This window comes from Phoca vitulina, unplaced genomic scaffold (genome assembly GCF_004348235.1).
Source record: "Phoca vitulina isolate PV1807 unplaced genomic scaffold, GSC_HSeal_1.0 scaffold11, whole genome shotgun sequence".
Taxonomy (NCBI): Eukaryota; Metazoa; Chordata; class Mammalia; order Carnivora; family Phocidae; genus Phoca; species Phoca vitulina.
Window position 1 is genome coordinate 8,108,306 of NW_022589714.1, and position 15,047 is coordinate 8,123,352.

The window sequence follows — 15,047 nt, forward strand, 5'->3', positions numbered from 1 at the left end:
CAGTGTGTTCCCCTCTGTCAGTGTGAGAGTTGACTTCTGTTTCATTTTGTAGTTATAAAATCCTCATAAGCCATTCTCTATCTGCCCTTTAAAATAAATAGATTAATTAACAGTTTTATGATCTCTGTTTATTTCTAGTAACTCCAAATAACAGGCTTAAGAAATAAATGCTGTTTATTTAAAAATGGATATATTACCATGTTTTCCTTTTTAAAGATTTATGTGTCCTTAAATATTGTATTTTCAAAGTAATGCCTAAGTAGTAAATGGCCAAAGAAAATAAGCATCTGGTTACAATCTGATCCCTTTCTTGCCAGTCCTTAACTGTTATTTGATGATTCCAAGTCATAATCTTCTTTACTAAACTGCCTAAACGATGCCAGTATAACTCATCCTGCTTTTTAAACTTACAGACAAAAATTCCTTTCTGAGATTTTGTGCCAATTTCTCATCTGTCCTGTTGGCTCTCCTCATTTGCCAGAAGCTTTCTCTTCTAATCAAAGAATTATTTTCTCTTTACAAGAAGGGCTTTAATCTGCATTCTAGCTCTTCTTTCTCCTACTGATGTCTAATCCAAAAGAAGTAATCTACTTTCTTCTTAAGAAATAGAGTGCCTGCATCATTTTAACTGCTACTAAATCTGGCTTAAAATTGGAATATTATGGATTCTTTCTTCAACTGAAGTTACTATAGCAATTATCTCTTAACCATAATTAGGTAGAAGGGAGCTTTTATGATGGAATGAATACTAGGCTCAGAAACAAAGACCTGATTGCAAACCCAGTCTTGTTCCTTGCTTAAAGTAGTGAGAAAAGTTATTTACCTTCTCTGAATCTTGGTTCCTCTTTTATAATTTGGGGACAATTAAATTAGATATTTAATTCAAGTGGATTTTGTAGGATTTAGTGAGATGAGACTGCCTGGCACTTAATTTTTTCACTGCATAAAAAACATATTAACATTTACTAAGGAACATTTACTAAGGAACTTTTACAAACTAATAAAAAAAGAAATTAAACCCCCTATTGGTAGGTAAAGAAAAAAGATGTGAATTCAGTTAACCAATTCACAAGAAAAACAAATTATTAAACATTTGGGAGAATGTTTAAACTCATAGCAATTAAATACATTCAAAAAGCATTGAGATGTCATTTCTTTTATTAAGTGCCGATTAAAAAATAAAGACCTAATAGTGATGACATTGCCAGTTGGTACAGCTCATTGGAAAAAATATGCATCAAATTATAATAATATTTATACTTTTCAATCTAGTAATCCCATTTCTGAGACTCAATCCTAAGGGAATATTCTAAAATATGGAAAAAAAATCTATAAACATAAAAATGATTATTTAATTGTTGATTATGATCTTAATAAACTTGGGAACAATTTAAGTTTATAATGGATTAAGTTCAGATGAAGTATTTTGCAGCTACTAAAATAAGAGTAAAGACCTAAGCAACATGGAAAAATGTTTATGATATCAAAAATATGCACATATGATCATTGATATAAAAAGTGCATCTTAAAACTATGTAGAAGTAGATCCAAGTGACAATTTTTTTTTAAAGATTTATTTATTTGAGAGAGAGAAACAAAATCAGGGTAGAGGGAGAGAGAGAGAGAGAATCCTCAAGCAGACTCCCCGCTGAGTGCAGAGGCCGATGTGGGGTTCAGGCCCACAACCCTGAGATCATGACCTGAGCCGAAATCAGGAGTCAGACACTCAACCAACTGAGCCACCCACGTGCCCCTAGACCCAAGTGATAATTATGTTAGATTATTATAGTATGTTTTTTTCTTTTTTCCTGTTTCTCCAAATCTTTTGTAAGGTAATATTACTTTTTTTTTTTAAGGTAATAATTACTTTTAGGAGTAAAATTAGAATTTAAGTCTAATGTATTCAGTCTGAAAAAAATATTTATTGCGTGCTTATTATGTGTGTGGAAAATCTGCTATGACATTTTGAGTCTAAAAACACGCCAGAATCTTTCTTCATTATTTACTCTAGGGCAATAAAAAAAGCAAAAAAGAATGCGCTTAGTGGACTATTTAGAATAAGTAGTTCATATACAACCTAAGATTTAAGGTGCTATTGTGTGTAACCTAAGTGTTTAATGCCAGGCTGTCAGCCCAACCACATTAAATGTAATGGTGTTCTGTCTCACTATAGCCATCTGCTTTAGGACTCATTCTAAAATTAACTTACTGGCTTACTCAGGTCATTCCACGGAGGAAGATGGGATCTCAGTGATATATTGACCAGAACATCAGTGTGGGCAAGATTTTTAATAATGCATCTGAAAGCTACATGTAGAGGTAACTGGATTGAAGTAAGCTTTAGACAAGTCGTTTGCCAAGAATTGTAGCATTTTTTTTTGTTGTTGAAATTTTTACTGAAATAGTTGTAGATTCACTTGTAGTTATAAGAAATAATGTCAAAGATTGCCAGTGCACTTGTGCACTTTGCCCAGTTTTCTCCAATGGAAACATTGTACAGAAACATTGTACGGTGTCACGACCAGGGTACTGACATGGTACAGTCCCTCCCATCTTACTCACATTTCCTGGGTTTTATTTTACTCCTTTGTGTATGTGTGTACACATGTATTTCATTCCATACAATTTTATCACCTGTGTATGTTTTGTTTCTACCACTACAGTCAAGACACTGAGCAGTTCCATTAACATTTCAACCAGGATCTGTCCTATTGCCCTGTTATAATCACACATCTCTCTCCTCTCCACCACCCCTAGCCCCTGGCAACCGCTACCCTATCCTCTATTTGTAAAATTTTCTCATTTCAAAGTGTTACATACAATGGAACACAATAGAAAATCCAGAAAATAAACCCACAAGTATATGGTCAGTTAATCTTCAACAAAGCAGGAAAGAATATCCAATGGGAAAAAAATCTCTTCAACAAATGATATTGGGAAAACTGGACAGCAACATGCAAAAGAATGAAACTGGACCACTTTCTTACACCATACACAAAAATAAATTCAGAATGGATTAAAGACCTAAATGTGAGACCTGAAACCATAGAAATCCTAGAGGAGAACATAGGGAGTAGCTTCTTTGACATCAGCCATAACAACTTCTTTCCAGATAGGTCTCTTGAGGCAAGGGAAACAAAAGCAAAAGTAAACTATTGGGACTACATCAAAATAAAAAGCTTCTGCACAGGGAAGGAAGTAAACAACAAAACTAAAAGGCAACCTACAGAATGGGAGAAGATGTTTGCAAATGACATATCCGATAAAGGGTTAGTATCCAAAATATATAAAGAACTTCTAAAATTCAACACCCAAAAAACAAATAATTCAATTAAAAAATGGACAGAAGACATGAACAAACATTTCTCCAGAGAAGACACACAGATGGCCAACAGACACATGAAAAGATGCTCATCATCACTTGTCATCAGGGAAATGCAAATCAAAACTGCAAAATCAAAACAATAAGACACCACCTCAACACCTGTCAGAATGGCTAAAATTAACACAAGAAACAACAGATGTTGGTGAGGATATGGAGAAAGGGGAACCCTCTTGCACTGTTGGTGGGAATGCAAACTGATGCAGCCACTGTGGCGTTTCCTCAAAAAGTTAAAAATAGAACTACCTTATGATCCAGCAATCATACTACTGGGTATTTACCCAAAGAATACAAGGACACTAATTCAGAGGGATATATGCACCCTTATGTTTATAGCAGCATTATTTACAATAGCCAAGATATGGAAGCAGCCCAAGTGTCTGTTGATTGATGAATGGATAAAGAAGAAGGGGTATCTATATACAATGGAATATTATTCATCCATAGAAAAGAATGAAATCTTGCCTTTTGCAACAACAAGGATGGAGCTGGAGATATAATGCTAAGTGAAATAAGTCAGAGAGAGGCAGATACCATATGATTTTACTCATATGTGGAATTTAAGAAACAAACAAGCAAAGGGATAAAAATAGAAAGAGACAAATCAAGAAACAGACTCTTAATTGTAGAGAACAAACTGATGGTTACCAGAGGGGAGTAGGGGTGAAGGATGGGTTAAATAGTGAAAAAGAAAAAAAAAAAGTTGTATTAAATGAAGTTCTATAATATATAACCTTTTGAAGTTGGCTTTTTTTAACTCAGCATAGTTCCCTGGAGATTCTTCCAAGTTGCATGTGTCCGTAATTTGCTACTTGTTATTGCTCTATAGTATTCCACAATATGGATGTACCACAGTTTGTTTAACCATACCTCTGGGCTGATTTCCAGTTTTTGGCTATTAAAATAATGCTGCCATAAACACTTGTATACAGGTTTTTGTGTGCACATGAAGTTTTCGTTTCTCTGGTCTAAATGTCCAGGACTGCAATTGCTGGATCATGTAATAATTACATGTTTAGTTTTCAAAGACATTGCTAAACTACTTTCTAGAATGCCCATACAATTGTATATTTCCCCAGAAATGTATGGGAGATTTTGTTTCTTTGCCAGCTTTTCGTGCTGTTCTGGTAGCCTTATTTTGAATCAAAATTTGGGACAGTTTTCTTTACCTGAACTAACCAAATAGTTTTGGTAGAGACCCATGTGGGATAACTAGATTTAGAAAAGAAAACCACATTAGGGCATATCAGAAGCTGTCTCTCCCACCCGACACCCCCCCCAAAATCATTCACTTAACTCTTAATAGACTACAGAGTAGGTTGGTTTGAGATATTTGGCCCCTTTAGTCTTCAGATAACTAACCAAAAGGATTCAGCTCTTCTTTTGTAGGTGTTAGGCCCACTCTCCTTTATCAATATCAGGAAATAGGATTGGACATTGTTTCTTTCTCCCTTGTTTGACAATCTTCTAGAAAAAAAAATGTCTTCTAGAAGAAAAAAATGTTTTTATATGTATTTTTAAATCCCCTAGACCAGTGTCTTCACTTTGCACTGGTCTGGAAATGAAGATGCTGGATTAGGAGTTAGAAGACTTGTGTTTGAGTCCTTATTAGCCATGTCACTATAAATAAGTCAGTTACCCTAAGTTTGCTCGGCTGCATAAAATGGATGGATGAGACCAATAGCTCTCAAAGTCTAACATACCTTAGAATCACCTGGAAGACTTAGGAAACCAATTGCTGGGGCCCATCCCTTGAGTTTCTGATTCAGCAGGTCTAGAATTGGGGCACAAGAACTTGCCTCCCAACTTCCCAGGTGATGCCAGTGAAGCTGGTCCAGAGACAGTACCTTGAGAACCACTGGGCTAGATTATGCTAAAATACCCTCTGGGCCCAACAGTCAATACCATCCTTTAACCATCCCTCCCCCCCAAAAGAAAACCCTCAAATTTGCTTTCTGGTGAGATTAGTTTTGCATTTGTCTTTTTTTTTTTCTTAAGTGATACAGATATATAGCAGAATTTAATGCCGCCATTAAAAAATATCATAGAAGAACAATCATTGTCATGGGAAGCTTACCACAATACATTATTAGGCTTAAAAGAAGCTATATATTACAAAACAGCATATATAGAAATGTCCAGTTACACATAGAAAATGGAAGTCTAGAGAGATCTAAAATGTTAATAGTTATTGCTGTTCAAATTTTATTTTCCTTTTTTTTGTGCTTTTCTTTTTTTTTTAAAGATTTTATTTATTTATTTGACAGAGAGAGACACAGCGAGAGAGGGAACACAAGCAGGGGGAGTGGGAGAGGGAGAAGCAGGCCTCCCGCGGAGCAGGGAGCCTGATGCGGGCCTTTTTTGTGCTTTTCTGTGTTTTCTAATTTTGTCTATAATTCATATAATCATTAACCAGTTATTGAAACAAAAAATTGAGCAATACAACTCTCAATTTCTCTAAGTTTTATTTTATTTTATTTTTTTGGTTTCTCAATGTTTTAATAATTACAGTAAAGAACGTGTTGAATGCCAGCCAACAGAAGTAAGCTGTTCAGGTATGAGATAAAATTGTCCAGGACCATTTACAAAGGCAGCTATGACCCTCCTTAGCCCTTTCCCTAAAAAATGTGGTAAATCACCTTGTGCCTTCTTCCTACTTGGCAGAATTCTGCACTCACGCACCTGAATAGGTCTGGCCCCAGGACCACGCATTACAGTATCGCATTACTGCCTACTTAATATGTTGATGACACTTTGCCACTGTTAACTGGTGGGAATCACAGCCTTGGCTTCACAAGCTAGTCTCTCCCGCATCCTTGACAGTAGGGTCAGAAAGCATTTTATCTGGCATGTTTCTTGCTTGCTTGCATCTCTCTTAGAAGAATTAATATTTACAAGTAAAATAGGAATTTAAAAATACCTAAGCAGCCTGAAATAAGATCTAAACAGACTGAAATAAGTCTGTATAGATGGCAGAAAGCAGTCATCTGCTATAGAAGGGGATTTTGTTTCGCAGGTGGGTTCAGGTCCCCGCCCGGGATTTCTACTAACTGTACTGATATCCTATATTGTCTTATTCACACTCATGTGTGTCAGTAGTAAGAAAGATAGATAAGAATGAGCATAGCTTCCTTGAAAGATGACTTTTAAAGTGGTTTTGCTGCTAAATGTTTGAATTAATCGATACTGGAGAAAAACACTCCTCTGTTTCGGCACCCTGGTAACTCTGGTTCTGACTAAACTTGTGTGGTCCGAGGCCTGTCGCCAAAGGCCGGCACGGTGGGGTTTCCACGACCCCATGTCCACAGCTGCGCCTGCACCGCGGGTTCCCTCCTGCCACCTTCTCTGCAGTAGATATTCCATAGGAATTAGAAACTCGAAAGACCTTTTGATTCGTTGAGTGGTGGTGTGTTTATTGTGGTGGCACTGTTTTATATCATGCATTTGAACACCCACCCAGAATTATTTATTTTAACAAATACATGTTGTGCTTGAGGCCATATATTTTTATGTGACACCTAAAGACTACTGCTGTCTAAATGGTGGCCCCATGTGTTTGCTATCATTAGCCCAGTGCCTGGATTTGCTTTCTAGAACGGGAAGCTTCAGTGATGGCATCCGAACTCCTTGTTCATGACAATGCCAGCAGTATTGGCCACCGTCCCCTTATTCTGGAAGAACTGATGAGAATTTCATGTCTGGAACCTACTTGCTTTGGTGAATAGGCTCAAGATCCGGTAACTGTTGAATCAGCCCACGTTTGCAGCCCTATCTAGAGATGAAGGGGCATCAGTCTTCCTCTCTCCCCCACACATAACCTCTCTTCTGATGCTCGACATACTGCTGGCTTTCCACCTAGATGTCCACTGCAAAACAGCCATGCCTAGCTTACCTGCGTCCCACGTCGATGAAAATTGGCAGGCTTTTTATGTATGTGGAAGTTATCATAGTGCATCCATGGCTTAGAGAAAATACAGGGTCAAGGTTTCAAGTAACTCCCAGATGTCCATCTTACTACATTTTCCTACTTTCTTTTTTTTTTTAAGATTTTATTTATTTATTTGACAGAGAGAGAGACAGCAAGAGAGGGAACACAAGCAGGGCGAGAGGGAGAGGGAGAAGCAGGCCTCCTGCTGAGCAGGGAGCCCGATGCGGAGCTCAATCCCAGGACCCTGGGATCATGACCTGAGCCACCCAGGCACCCCTTTTCCTACTTTCTAAAAGCTCTTACAGTTTTTGTGCAGTGTGGAGTTGGAAGGCTGCACTGATGTTCCCCTAGTCTAGAGTTTCGGTCCACAGCTAAGTAGACACCTAACTGCTGTCATTTTAGAGGGACAGGCTCTTCTTCCTCACTGTATTGTTTCTCTGGTCTTTTGTTCCGTCCCTGCTATTTGCTAATCCTTCAGCAAGCCACCGCCCTTCAGGAAGAGAAAGTGTTTGCCATGCTGTTCTCGGCCAGCTTTTTGCCTCCCCGTCAGCACAGTGTTCATAATGAGAGTAAGAACGACCTCTCTCAAGGTACTGCCTCAGAAATCGTACTTCCTTTCATAACCCAAGAAGAGTTTTTTTCTCCCGGCAGGCATTCGGCATCCATCTTAAACTTATCCCACCTTATTAGAATCATCTCATTCCTGGGCTATCTCCCCCCCTGACATGTTAGCACCGTTAAGAGGACGCCTCCTCTGTGTACTCTGGGACTGGGACAGTCACTGGCACCTAGACAACACTTAGTGACTCAATGAGTTGAATGAATGAAGCCAGCCTGCCAGCCCACAGGAAGGAATACCTTACACTGTCTGTCCAACTCGAAAAGTGGAGGCCAGGTATTACCAGCATGGGCCGGACCCATGCTGTATTCGCGAGTTAGTAAAAATTGCTTCATTTTATGATTTGACAGATGCTTGAAAGAGTCATTTTCTGATATTTATATAGTTACATTTATATTTTTTATTTTGTCAATGAGGTTTGATTTTAGAAACTGTTGTATAATGTAGAGTATAAACTCTCTTTTTCCATGCCATTAAAGCATTCTATTTCAGAACCTAACTTTGAACATGAGCCATACCTACACAAAAGTACATATTGAACGCATGGTTTTATATATTTATTTTTTTAAGTCTACAGTACCCTTTAAAAGGAACATTTGGGTATGGCTGTGCTTATTCTAAAGAGTCTTTTCTAAAGCTTACAATTATTATGAAGTTCACATTTTCCAGTATTTTTCAGTTTTATCTGTCTTATTAACACACCCCGAAGCACTTAGATAACCTTTTCTTTTAATGCTAATGTTATCTTGTGCAGCCTGCCTTGACGGCATATTTTTTTACTGATTGAAAGTTCAAATCTATGTTGAAGAATTGAATTTAGTAATACGAATTTGTTAACTAACATAAAAGAACACTAAAAAGTGTTTTAATATATTACGTAAATGTATTGAAGCATTTTAAACTTAACATCTGGTCAGCTATCACATCAGCCTAGCCCTGTTTGTTGTGGTTGAAGAAGATTGTTTTTAGGTGATGACTCAAAGCAGAGACATTATTTTTAGACATCTTAACTTCCTCTCCCTCTTCCTATTCCCAACTGTCCAAATTCAGGTGCACAGAATATGGAGACTCAAACCTTTAGCCAACAGGAAAGAGTCACTCTTCGCCTTGTTTTTAATAATAATATATACTTCTGTAACTATATGTTCCAGAATGTAAGCTGTAGCTTTACTTTCCAGAATAAAACTAAAAAGATGAAATACAAGGGGTTTTCCCAGTGTAATGAAACAAAATTATCCTCAAAATAAATGGCAGTTAAGGAAAGCAATTTTTGCTGTCATGGATAAAAGCTAGAGAACACAAAATCAGCATTTGAAATATATTAATTCAGTGTTTTAAATAAAAAGAAACTAAAATGCATTGTATAGTACCTGTTCCCAAGGATGATTGCAGTTTCTTGTTATTAAGTCCTGCAAAATACATTATGTACTTAGCAGGCAGAACTATGAAAACCAGAGATGAAAAAAGACATACTAGGTCAAATTTTAAAGTTTTTCTTCTTTTGGGGGGGGGGGTTGCCGCGCCATTTTGCATTATTTAATCAGCTCAGTCTCTATGCAGCTGTTCCATCCCAAGTTCATGTTCACAGGCATGCAAAAGAAGATAAATCTTTGATATTTGAGGCAATAATGAAGATTAAAAGTCCCCAAACCTCTGCAGTTTACGTCATTCATCTGAAAACTTCTAGTGGGAAAGGCATGTATTAAGAATCAAAATTTCTTCCTCAGTCCATGATTGCCACTTAATAGCTCTGTCTCCAGAGCAAGTCACTTAATTTTTCTGAGCTTCTGTTTCTTCATTTGCTTTATGTAAATCACAGGTTGTGCTCAGTCCAAAGCAGTCCAAAGAGGCTTCCTGTGCTATGAAGTGTTTTACAAGTGTCGGGTAGGTCCTGTTATAATTCCCATTTTGCAGATGAGGAAGGGCTGAGAGAGGCTGCTGACAAGTTTGTTGAAGGTCACATGGCTGGCGAATAGAGATCTAGTTTTAAGATCCCGTGTCTATAACGTGGGTATTTTTCAGCATCAGTACTATGACATTTTAGGACTGATAATTCTTTCTTGGGCGGGGGGGGAGGGGCAGTCCTGCGCATCATAACATGTTTAGCAACACCCCTGGCTCTATCCCCTAGATGCCAACAGCATTCCCCAATTTATGATAACCAAAAATGTCCACAGACACTGCCGCATGTCCCCTGGCAGGCAAAATCACCCCAATTGAGAACCACTGGCCTGTGTGATTCCAGAGCTAAAGTTATTAACCACTTGTATGATGACATTTATCAGTATTATCATTATTCTGAGTGGTTCCTGGTTGGAATACTCCATGACATAGCAATTTTCAGAATTAAAAAGGAGATAACTGGTTTTCATCCATGGTTTCCCTGTTTCTGAATATGAACAGTGGCATTGTCTTCTTTGGAAGGTCCCCATGAACTGTTCTTACAGAGGCAGGGTCACCTGACGGAGACACTATCCACAGTGAGCCAGAAGTCAGACTGAACGACCTTCCCCTGTAATTCTGTGACCATCCCCTCAGGGGCCCCACTGTTGTCTCTTGAACTGCCCCTTCTCGTCTGGTAGATGCATGGGCTTCTGATATCAGCCGAGAGGCACGGAAGAGAAACACACGTATCTTCATAACCATGATCCCATTTAATCTTCACAGTAAGCCCTTGAAGTTTGTATCTGTTGTCTGCGTTTACATTTTGTTTAGGAATCTTAACCTTTCTTCCTTGCCTGCTCCTTCAACTTTGGTGTTCTCATTGCAGAACCTGATATAGAAAACTCAGCAGGAAGCTGATATGGAAACTCAGCAGGTGCCTTTCTCACCAGCACTGTATGAGGAGTAACATCCTTCTGAATTACTCAACATAAAGCAGATGCTTTCTGCCCTGCATGACTCTTCCTTTTTCCTTTCCCCTTAACATGGATCATTAAATACATGCCTCCTTTGACTGCATTTGGGGACTTAAGAACCAACTGTCCAAGAGTAGAATGTATTTATTTCTGTTGCTCACTCTCCCGTCCCCCGCCCCCCCACCCACAACAAGGCCAAGCATGAGCTTGCCAGTCCTCCCACACTTCCCCATCTTTGTCGCTAATCTGCAGTCTGCTCTCTTCCTGGTACAGACACACTTCCCAATTTATTATCACCTCTGAACTAAAACTTTCTAAACTTCTATGATTAGCTTTATTGTTTCTCTGTGGTTTAAAACTATTGGGAAAATAGATGCATTTGATCTGGGCCTCATTCAATTTGTAGGTAGACCTGTCTGAATTTTTTTACACACTAAGTTTTAAGATCAGTTGCTACTGACAAGCACAATAGATATAATTGAATGTGATGAAAATCATTGGCATGACCTGAGGAGAGGCTAGCCGTGAGGACAAGCACAAAAGATATAATTGAATGTGATGAAAATCATTGGCATGACCTGAGGAGAGGCTAGCCGTGAGGAAATGGACTTGTCCGGGAATATTCAGGACTCGAAATTCTGCTCAAGGAAGGTCCGAAACAGTAGTTGGAACCAACGGGAAAGAGGACTGGATCACTTTACGGCAGTGCAACCTGAGTGTCAATTAAAACTTTTATTTATTTTTTTTCTTTAAAGGGCATGTGAATCATGTTAATTACTACATGGTTCATTTAAAAAGGAGTAATTGGCTCCTGCTGTAAAATGGCAATGTCTGCCCTGACGAAGAGTCATTTTTCTTAGATCAGCTTGCATCCTTGTTGACCAGATTTACCTGATTATGATCTGTTGTGCATTTAGCCGTTTCATCATGTTGTGTAAGTAAAGCATCGTGGGTTTTCTTTGCTTCTCCAGGTGGCCTTTTTGAAGATGGAACCGTTGGAGCCGAGGCACCCTCTCCCCGGCAGGCAGCTCTCCAGGCCCGAGGCCAGCGTTCTGCATGGTGGGCAGTCATCACAGACACAAGAACCCGAGCTCCAGAATAAGAGCATTGCATGGAAGTTGTGAGTTGGCTTGTTGGCATATTGTCTCTAAGAGAAGAGTTCACTTCAAATCTTTGAAGAACCAAGGCCGCGAAGAAAGTTGTAGTCGCAGAGAAGTTATGTCTCTGTTTCCCACAGAGAGGAATATTCAAATATGTGCTTGTGTCAGCAGCTCCTGGGAGGATATTCGCTCCTGGAGTCCCATCTGTCCCTTGGGGGATGGAGTGAGGGACTCCGTTGGTGGAACTGAATGTTAACTGCTATACATCCAGGCAGATGGACTTATAAACTTCCCATTCGGTTTGCTGAAAACAAATTTTTGGAAAGAAAAATAGAGAATTTTGTATGCCTTATTCAGAAGAGATGCTCTGTGAATAAATGTGTGTTGAATGAATGATTAACAAATTAAAGGTTTTCCTGTGTATGCAGACCTGCACTTGTTCCTTTTGTTCTTTATTTCCTTTACCAAATACTATTGCCTATCCACAAATAGACCTCGCCGGCCTCCAGTTACAGAAGTATCTTAGTCCCTGTGAGCCGGAGCAGATGGAGAGGAGACCATGGATGGAGAAGGACAGAGCTAGAGGGAATCCTACAGAGCACGGGTGAGCCGCTGATTTCACAGAGAAGGTTCGATCCTCGCCTGTTGTCACCGGCTCCGGGCAGAGCTGGGACGGGAGCCGGGGCCGGGCAGATCTCCTTTCCCACTCTGCGGTCAGGAGGACCGTCTGCATGTAAACTGTACTGGCTGCTCATCCAGCCTGTTGGCGTTCGTCTGAGCCTGCAGACCACCTAATACCTCTCTGCCCCAAATACTCGGGGTTTTACCTCCTCTTATTTCCTAACACTCAAAACACCGGTGTCCCTCAGCCTTGTGCTTTGGTGAACTTTTTGTTTCACCGAGACACTTGCCTGCCAGCATCGCAGCGTGGTGGGGCACTCCGAATCTGTCACCGGCAGACCGGCCGAGGAATAAAACCCATCTGTTTGACCCTGCAGAGTCCCTTTATTAAGCACAGTTGGAAACATGGAAGATCTCAGTGATAATGTCCAAGACACACGGCTGGAGACAAGAATTAGTTGGGCTTCTCGTAGGCTACTAAGCTCCCAAACAGCAAGCTGATTTTTTGTGCTTTAGATTTCTAGCTGTCCGCATAGAGCAGGATTTCTCAATGTCGGCACCATTTACGTTTGGGGCCTGGTGATTGTTTGTCGTGGGAGACTGTCCTGTGCTGTGGGGAGGAAAGATCTTTTTCCCTGTGCCTTCCTAGGTTCAATGGCTGCAGCTTACAAATCAAACTGATAAAAGATTAACAAGAAAAAAAAAAAATTTAATTACATACATCCACACAGGAGTTTCACAAAGAAATGAGACTCAAAAGGAGGTGGTCAGATAATTGAGGTTTATATACCATCTTAGGCTAAACAAAGAAAAAAGAGTTTTGGGCTTCTTGGCAAGGGAGGCAAATTATAGGAAGGTGAGGGAAGGAAATGTATGGTAATAGGGTTGTCTTGTTATGCAGATAAGAGTTGCTCAGATGATAAGAGTTGTCTCCCAGAGTAGCTCTTTTCCTGGTACAGAGACTTCTTTACAAATGGAAATTTCCTTTATAAATGTAAATTTCATTTGCAAAAGAGGAAATTTGTACTTTATTTTGAGGCGGTTACATGGAGGTAAAGAGCTTTTCCTGCCTCTGTCTTTAGCTCAAAATAATCCTTACGTCACAGCGGTGCATTTTGCGGGGACATCGTCTGGTACCCTTCAGTGCACTGAAGGATATTTAGCAGCATCCCTGGGCTCTACCCACCAGATTCCAGTTGTCCCCCTACCCCAGTTGTGACGACTAAAAACATCAGCAGACATTGCCCTGGCGTCCAAAATCGACCCCAGTTGAGAACCACTGCCTTAGAGAATGAAACAAAATTTGGTGGCTACGTATATTTGTGTGTTGCCACTGACACAGCCATTACCAAATCTAGGTCTTTTGTGGCATGTGGCCTGGCCTTAGTGTACCACTGCTTTCACAGATGAATGCGTTAATGATGAATACTTTTGTGTGTGAATATTTCTTAAGAGTTCCGTTTGTATTGTTGGAGACTGGAATCAACTCAGTGAAGCAGAGTTCAGTCTGCATGAAAGAGAAGTGTCTTCTGAGATGGCCTTTCTTCCTCTGGAGAAGAAAGCAGCTGTGACTGTGTGTTTGCATTTTAGATGGTGACGGTGCTCATGGTTCAGGACAACGCTACCACTTAACAAAACCCAGCAGAAGAGTGTTCTACTTTGCTAACCTTGTCTACGTGAAATCAAGTTGAGTCAAGTATGGTTAGACCCCTTCTCCTCGCTCTGAGTCTTAGGAGGAGCCAAGCCACAGAGAGCTAAGCACAGCTTCTTCCTGATGGCACAGGTGGGGAGCGGAGGCGGAGTGGCTGTGAGAAGCTCGGAGGGAGGGCAGGAGTCAGAGGAGGTCAGTCTGTTTCTCTCTCTCTCTCTCTCTCTCTCGCACACACACAAACACAGAGATTTCTTTCTGTAGACTGCAGTTACTGTGTGAAGTTGCATCTGTCATGCAACTTAAAATCTTGCCATGGTGAGGTTCTCAAGCCCAGCAGGTCTCCACCGGCTGTCCCAGGGATGGGAAGGGAGGTGTGCCCCAAGGGAGCTGTTAACATCTAAGCACTGGGTAGGTCTGAGGGTAACGTGTAAACCTGTAAGAGTCTTCTTCTTTAGGGACACAGGGAGTGGGGAAAGGAGGGGAAAGGGAGCCGTTTTATTTAACCTTTTCTCTGCTAAAAAGAAAAAATTGCTTCTCTCTCTCTGAGAAGGAGAGACAGAAATATCCAGCATTAAAGAGCTGTAGTTACACCACATAAGGAGGGCTCGAGAGAACTGAAGCAGGCTGTACAAGCTCACTGTTGGCCCTTGGAAGTCAGTCCACATCAGCCTCCTGTGTCTTATGAGTACAGTTCCGCTATCTGTTCAGTAGCAGTCCTAGATAATGGTAACACAGAATTTCGATATACTATTAAGAGTTGCAAAAAAAAAAAAAATCAACCAGGGGTTAGCCAGCAAAAAGAGGAGAGGACATTGTGGGTAAAAAAAATGTTCACTATCATATCAAGTGAGTAATTCTATGCATGACACTACTGATGGTCTTTAACAT

General features: G+C 40.0%; 1 protein-coding gene across 1 annotated transcript in view; it reads left to right on the plus strand.

The window, feature by feature from the left end:
* UBE3D (ubiquitin protein ligase E3D) overlaps positions 1–12,308 on the plus strand; it is a 154,865-nt gene extending 142,557 nt beyond the window's left edge. The window contains exon 10 of the mRNA XM_032409376.1: positions 11,759–12,308. Coding sequence (XP_032265267.1) covers positions 11,759–11,911 — 153 coding nt within the window. The 3' untranslated portion in view covers positions 11,912–12,308. The remainder of the gene's footprint in view (positions 1–11,758) is intronic.
* Positions 12,309–15,047: the final 2,739 nt, after the last annotated feature.